The sequence below is a fragment of the Crocuta crocuta genome, unplaced genomic scaffold, assembly GCF_008692635.1.
Source record: "Crocuta crocuta isolate KB4526 unplaced genomic scaffold, BGI_CrCroc_1.0 scaffold13, whole genome shotgun sequence".
In the NCBI taxonomy this organism is placed as follows: Eukaryota; Metazoa; Chordata; class Mammalia; order Carnivora; family Hyaenidae; genus Crocuta; species Crocuta crocuta.
In genome coordinates this window covers 7,808,444-7,815,776 of record NW_027530007.1, presented here as the reverse complement: position 1 = coordinate 7,815,776, position 7,333 = coordinate 7,808,444, and the positions used below count along the sequence as shown (strand labels likewise).

Here is a 7,333-nt window from a genome sequence, read left to right as displayed (position 1 = left end):
CTGCTGCAGCACCTGGCGGCCCTCCTCCCGCAGCACGGTCAGCAGCAGGCCCCGCCGGTTCCGGGGCACGAAGGCCTTGGCGACGAGCAGCGCCTCCTCGGGCTGCAGCCGGCTGGCTGTGACGTAGTCCAGGGCGCCCAGGAACCCGCTTCCCGTCAGCACCCGCAGCAGCCCTCGGCCGCACAGCGCGCGCACGCAGCTGCGCAGGTGCGGCGTGCTGTGCTCCACCACCTCCTGGAANCCGTCCAGGAACAAGGCCGCGGCCGCGCGCGTGACCAGCAGCGCAGCCAGACGCTCGCCTAGGGAGGGAAACAGGCCGGGCCTGCCTGCGGCCCATCCCCCGGGGTCACTGCCCCCTCCCCCCCCCAGCGGCGCTCCGGACCCTCCGGAGCACCCATGGCATCTCCCCAAGGCGTCCCAGCAGCCCGGCCGTGGCATCAGGAGGATGGACCGTTGGCGACAGGGCAGAACCGGGCCGGACAGCCGGGCGGCAGCTGCTCCGAGCTGCCGGGCAGTGTTCTCTGCCCAGGGTCCAGTCTCTCCGCTCGGCCACCAGGGGAATTTAGTTACAAAACCTCTTTACTCTTTAATGATGGGTTTTGGGACTGCGTTCCCTCTCGTGGGATCAGCGCCCCCAGGTCAGCGCAGAGGTTCTGACCCCGTGACGTGACAGGGGACGGCTGTGGCTTCAGCCTCTCGGCTGCTGGCCTTCTTGGGCGCGTTGGGCCGGGTTTCCCTCTGAAACCGAGCCCGGGGGCAGGTCCAGCGAAGAGGGGATGACACAGCCAGTGCCGCGCACACAGCGGGGGACTTGGGCCATTTACCGAATCTCGCTGTGCCTCGGTTTCCTTTTCTGCTTTATAATGGGGTTAAAAACGGTCTACACTCACAGGGCTGTGAGGATGACATGGACTAAGATTCGTCTAGTGCCGAGAACAGGGCCTGGGGGCGTTTTACTTAGTGAGGTTTCCCGTCTGCAGCAGCATCCACACTTTGCCCCACTTTATGTCTGAGCAATTGCGGGAGCTCCTGAGGAGGGGGCTTTGCGATCGGTAAAGACAGCTCAGCCACCCAGTCCCAACAGGTGCCCCCCGCTGAGAGCATCCCAGAACACCCGGTGCCGGCCGGAGCGCAGGGTGGTGGGCACCCCCCGTTGCGTACAGCTTAGGAAAGTCCTGATGGGGAGGGAGGTTCCCAGGCCCCACGGGCTCCTATCCCGGGTCTCAGAATCTCACTCTAGTGCCCCTGGCATGGGGTCCTTCACAATTGTCCAAGAGCGCTCCCTCCTAACGTAACAATCGCCACGGCGATGACAGTCCTTCACATGCAACAGGAGAGGGCGAAACACCTTCACTTCTGCATGGTAACAAAATTGCCACCGCCCTGCCCTGCTGCCGTTTTGGGCAAGCGTCACACCACACCCCAGAGTCTTGTTAAGAAAAACCTCGCACCCTGAGATCAACCAGCCGACCTACCTACCAACCAACCAACCAGGTCACCCTGTCTAGTCCTGGTGGCAAAGTAAGATACTTTGGGCCCTTCCCGTCCTTCGCTGATTCCTGGAACTATTCTACGTCTGATTTTCATTATACGGCATGTCCTAGGGAGATGCGGGAGGAGAGCCCTTGGGGCCCGTGGGATTTGTTACCCCTTTACCCACACGGAAGCGTGTTCTCTGCTCTGCTTCCGAGGTTCCAACCACCCAATCCGCCTTCCACCGTCCCACCCGTCACCACGATCCTGCTCATTTCTCTCGTGTTCTTCATACCGGATAACTTCTATCTTCAGCTTGACTGACTCTTCCACTTTCTCCGATGTGCTACGAATTTTTCAATTCTAGAATCTCTGTTTCATTCTTTTAAAAAATGGTTTCCATTTATCTGCTCAGATTCCACATCTGTTCATTCCTTGTAACCATATTTTCCTTTAGTTCTTGAATATATCTCTAATAGTTCCTTTAAAGTCCTTAGTCTGCTAATTTCAACACCTGGATCGTCTTGGGGTCAGTTTCTATTGACTTCTTTTGTCTCCTGACTGTGGCTTACATTTTATTTCTCTGTTTCTTTGCATGTCTAGTAGTTTGTTTTTTGTTGTACTCTAGACACCCAGTTGGTACTTTGTAGAGACTCTGGATTTGGTTATGTTCCTCTGAAGAGGATTTTGTTTTAGCAGGCAGCTACACTGGAAAGGATCAACCCCCAGATTTTGTCTTCTCTTTGCTGGGCACAGCTTAAATCTTCAGTTAGTTCTTGAAGCTTCCAGCAGCTGCTGTTTCAGACCACCCAGTCTCTCCCACATATGCGTAGTCTGGTGATCCGTCAAGGATTCAAACGGATTTAGTACACAGATTTGAGGGCTGACCTCCTGTGACTCCCCCACCCCCTGTTCAGGATTTTCCTTCTAAACTTCCCAGCCACTTTTCTCAGCCTGAACTCCGTCCTACAACATCTCAAGCCAGTAAAACTGCAGCGTCCTGATTTATGCGGATGAAACATGGATCGAGGGGTGTCCTCTGGCAAAGAGCCATAAGCCTATGAATCTCACCGTGTGCGGTCCCCACTTTTCAAGGCTCAGCTTCCGGTTTCTGTCCACATTTGGTTGCTGGTCAGTGCCTTCAAATGATTGCATTTTATATTTTGGCCAGATTTTATCACCGTTACCTGTGGGACTCAGTCCCGTCAAGCTAGTGCACCATTACGGAAGCCCGACTTCCGTATTGTTAGACTTAAACATTTTGACGATATGCGGGGGATGTAAAATGCTATCTCATTGTTGCTTTAATTTTAATTTTCCTGATTACCAGTGAGGCCAATTTATTTAATTCTTGAATTATTTTTTTCTAATGTGGCAGGCAGAAAGTGGTATCTCATTGTTTTAATGTGCATTCGTATCATTACTGGGAGGCTGAACATTTTTCATGTTTCTTTGCCATCTGTGTTTTCTCTTATGGGAAATGCTTTTGCCAATTCTCATACTGGATGTTTTTTCTTATTGATATATAGGAATTCTCCAAATACTCCGAGTATTAATCTTTTGCCTGTTGTATATTTTGCAGATATTTTCTCTCTGATGTGGATTTTCCTTGAATTTTCTATAGTCATGGGCAAAATGTAAGCTTAAAATCTTAAATTTAATGAAACAACCAATTTCCCTTTGTTTCCACTTTTTGTACCTTGAGAAGTCCAGCTACTCACAGAAACCATAATGGTATTGTTTTCTTTTAGAAACTATAAAACGTAGCTCTCACAGAATCCACTGGAATTTACTTTTTTTTTTTTCCTCCAGAATCAACAGCATCCACTGAATAGCGGTCCTTCTCTTTCCCTACAGATTTGCGATGCTCAGTCTCACATATTAACTTCTGGATATCAGTGGGTCTGTACTGGTCTTTCTAATTTATTTTATTGTTCTTTCTATCTATCCCTTGTCAGTAACCTTCCGTGTTGGTTGGTATAGCTTTGTGCTGACTGGCAGACGAAGCCTTTAGACCACACCTTCTGCGGCTTCTCCTTCTGTCTCCCCTCCCCCATCTCTCCCCCACTTCCTGCTCATCTCCTTCCCCTTCTCTTCTTCTTTGTCTTGTCTACTATTGTGTTTTTTTTTTCTCTTCTATTATAGCATCAAATCTTTCTAACAGTGGACATTGGATATCTACTTATACAGGTATTCTTTATTGTCTTTTAATACAGTTTTATAATTTTTCCACAAAGTTCTATGGCTCTTTGAAATCAATCCTTTTCTGTTGCTACGGTAAATGGTATATCTTAAAATTATAAAGTTTATGTTTGTTGCTGGTGTCTGTAAGTATAAATGCTTTCTGTGCTCCGGTTAAATTCTGTTCCTATACTTAATACATTTTTGCCGTATCTGTTGACTTTCTACATAGCTAATCACATTGTCTGGAATAACTTTGTTTCTTCCTTTCTGGTCTGACTTTTATTTATTTTTATCTTGTTGCATTGGCTAGAATATCTAGTACAATCACGAATAAATGGGAGAGGGGGTAGCTACCCCATTCTTGACTTTAAACAGAAGACTTCTACCAACCAGTAAGTTGATATTTCGGTAAGGTGTTGATAGATAGTATCTTTCTCAAGTAAGTAAGTTTCCTTCTATTCTTTGTTTTTAAATTTGTTAAAATTGTGTTAAAAATATTATAAATTGCCTCCTCTGAATTCACTGCGATGATCATATACTCTTCTTCCATTAATGAAGGTAGTGAATGATATTATTACAGAAACATGAACTTGTAACTCCTCTATTCACTCTGAACTTTGTCTAGAACACACATCAAGAATGGTTGCCATGACTCAGCAGTTGTATCAGTTACTGCTGCTGTATAACAAGCAACCCCAAAACTTAGTGGCTTAAAACAATGACCATTTCAACAGCCAGAAGAACCCGTGATTCTCTCGCAGTCTGGGCTGAGTTGAGTTGAGCTGAACAGTTCTGTTGATCATACCTGGGGTCCCTCATGTCTGCAGTCATCTGGTGGCTTGCCTGGGCAAGTGTAAGATGGCCTCACTCCCAGGCCTGGGGGCTTGGTGGTGGCCACGGTTGGGGCCTCCCTCTCTGTGTGCCTCGTGGCTCATTGCTTTAGCTTCCTAACATAGCACTGGGGGGTGCAGCGCTATCGGCTCCCAAGGGTGCTGTGTGTGCTAGGTGAGAATGCACGTCAAACCTGAAGTGCGGCTTGGCCACCTCGTGTTCAGCAAGCACCGCATTCCACTCTCTAGGGGTCTGGCTGCCCCCCTGCCTCCCTGTCTAGACCCTTGGCTCTGAATCCCTTCTTTGTGCGTTGGATGCTGAAACCCCTTCCTAAAACCAAGCTCCCTCTCATCTCAAGGTTCATGTGCTCAGCTGCCAAATGCCACGTCCACGTGATCGGCACGAGGGACATGTTTTTGACCACTTAATGGGCGATGCCATTTTCAGGGTTGGATGCCATTTTCACTGAATCGCAACAGCAAGCTTCAGAGGCGAGGGCAGCCACCATCCCCGCGCGCACATGGGGAGGGGCACAGAGAGGCTGCGCAGCCAGGAGGGATCTTAGAGGGGTTGGGGTAGGGTGGTGTGGGGCTCCTGGGTCTTCACGAACTGGCCCACCCGCTGCCCCGGGACCCCCACTGGAGGAGGACCTAAAGGGACCAGAGAAGAGCCGTATCTCAAACGGGGGGTGCCAGCATCCCCTGGTGCCCCCCTGCCCGTCTGCTCTTAGTGCTCCTCCCAGCCTGGTCCTCCCCCAGCCTCCCAGCCTCTCACATCTGTGGTCACTCTGGCTCCCCCGCACATTCTGCACACAGCAGACAAAATGCAGCCTAGAGCACGTCGCTCCATAGCTTAAAACTCTTCTATGGCTCCTTGCTGCTCTGAGGGTAAAGTCCAAAGTCGCTCCAGGGCCCCCAGGGCTTTGGCCACAGCTATCTCTTCAGTGCCCCGCCCCCGCTCCTGCCCCCTGACGGCTACTATGGCTCCATTCAGTGGCACGGACACCCCAAGTTCTTTCTCTCTTAGGGACCTGCCATGTTCTGTTTCTGCCGCCTGGAATCCTTCAGTGTTAACTCAAATGATACCTCCTCCAAGAAGCCTCCCCTGATCACCCAGCTTGAGCAGCACCTTGTAGGGTCCAGTTTTCAAAGCACATTTGTTATTTGTTCCTTTTCTTGGGTGCTTTGTAAGGGCAGGGGCTTGTCCATCTTGTCCCCTCTCCTGGACACCTCCCCCCCCCCCGCACCATCACCAGCCCTGAGGCACGCTGTGAAGGCTGGCCGGGCGGCTTTCACCCGGCACGGAGGGGACGAGAACCGTGCTCTTACCTTGGGGTCCGCTGCCCGCCAGGTCAGGCTCCAGGGCCCGGCTGCACGCTGCCCGGCAGTCCTCATACCTGCCGCTGCGGAGCAGGGCCTCCGGGGACAGGGCGTGGCTCCAGGCGCCCCCGGGGTCCAGGGCCGCCAGGAGTCCCTGGCAGTGGGTCTCCTGCCGGCCGGGGCCGCCCTCCGCCTCCTGGCGCCCTGACACGTAGGCCTGGAGGGTGCTGATCAGCACGGGGAGGTAGGGACGCTGGTGGGTCCGGACAAAGGCCACGGTCCGGTCTGCGCTCGAGGCAAAGGCCTGTAGATAGTCGGCCACGCCCGCGCCCACCCACCGCCCGGACAGCACGCGGGCCAGGGCGCGGGTCAGATGCAGCTCNGGCGCCCCCGCGCCAGCAGCCCGGCCAGGGAGTGCAGGACCGCGGCCGGGTGGTCCGGGCGGAGGGCGGCCAGGAAAGCGGAGGCCAGGGTCCCCGTGAGCGAGACGACCGCCATGCCGTCCCAGTGGACGGGTGGGATCTGGCTGTCGCCCCGGCACCAGGCCTCGAGCGTGGCCACCACGGGCGCCCCCCGCGCCTCCGCCAGGGCAGCGCGGACGCTCTGCACGGCCGAGGGGGCGTGACAGCTGAAGGCAGCCAGGTAGAAGGCGGTGGCCAGCGCGGGCTCTCCCAGGGCCAGGTGCCCGTCTCCCTCCTGGCAGAGGCAGGCCACGAGCTCTTGGGGCGACATCACGCCTGTGCCCAGTCCTCACGGGCACCTAGGGTGGGGGTGTGGTTAGTCTGCACCCTTCCCCACTGAGACCCAAGTGTCAGTGCAGAGCACCCTTCAGTGAAGTCGGGTGGGGCTGGGTGTGTGCGAGGGTCCACCAGGCCAGGCTCAATTCCTCTGCAGAACGGGGCCCTTACCCTGCTCAGCGACCCACGTGAGGAGCTGAGTGGCCTGGGGGTCAGGGACTCTACCCCCCCCCAGTCTCCTCCTGGGAGAGGACTCCTCAGGAGGGTGAAACACCCCAACTTCCTCCCTGTCCTGGTCACACAGGCCACCTTCTCAGCTGTCTGAATCTCCAGATACCCACCCAAACTCCAGGTCACACCTCTGCCCACCTCCCCAGGCCCCCATTCCACGTGGGTGCTCTGGGCAGCTTGCCTGGCTCCTGAGTGGGGGTGGGGAGCCTCAGCGGCCCAAGCCAGGGGGTCACTTCTGAGGTTGGTCCTGGGGACTAGCCCCTGCCCCCCCTTTCCAAACCCAACCTGAAGTCCTGACTAGGGTACCTGGGGACATTCTCTCTCTCTCGGGTCCCGGAGCGCCTGCACACAAGCCCCACCCAGTACCTGTTGTCCAACACACAGACGCCAGCACAAGCACCCTGCGACACAGACCACTCGCGCGCACACCCACACAGGCACACACGCATGCACGCACGCCCACACGCACTCAGACACGCACACTCGCCTGTGCTCCGAGGCTGAGCAGGGCGCGCGCGGCCGCGTGGAAGGGCGGTGGGCGCGGCTGCGGCCGGGGGC

General features: G+C 54.6%; 1 protein-coding gene across 1 annotated transcript in view; it reads right to left on the bottom strand.

Moving 5' to 3' along the window:
- TTC34 (tetratricopeptide repeat domain 34) overlaps positions 1-6,542 on the bottom strand; it is a 16,970-nt gene extending 10,428 nt beyond the window's left edge. Inside the window, 3 exon segments of the mRNA XM_077763996.1 lie at positions 13-299; positions 5,817-6,191; positions 6,194-6,542. Of these exon segments, the coding sequence (XP_077620122.1) occupies positions 13-299; positions 5,817-6,191; positions 6,194-6,539 (1,008 nt within the window). The 5' untranslated portion in view covers positions 6,540-6,542.
- Between the last annotated feature and the right edge of the window lie 791 nt (positions 6,543-7,333).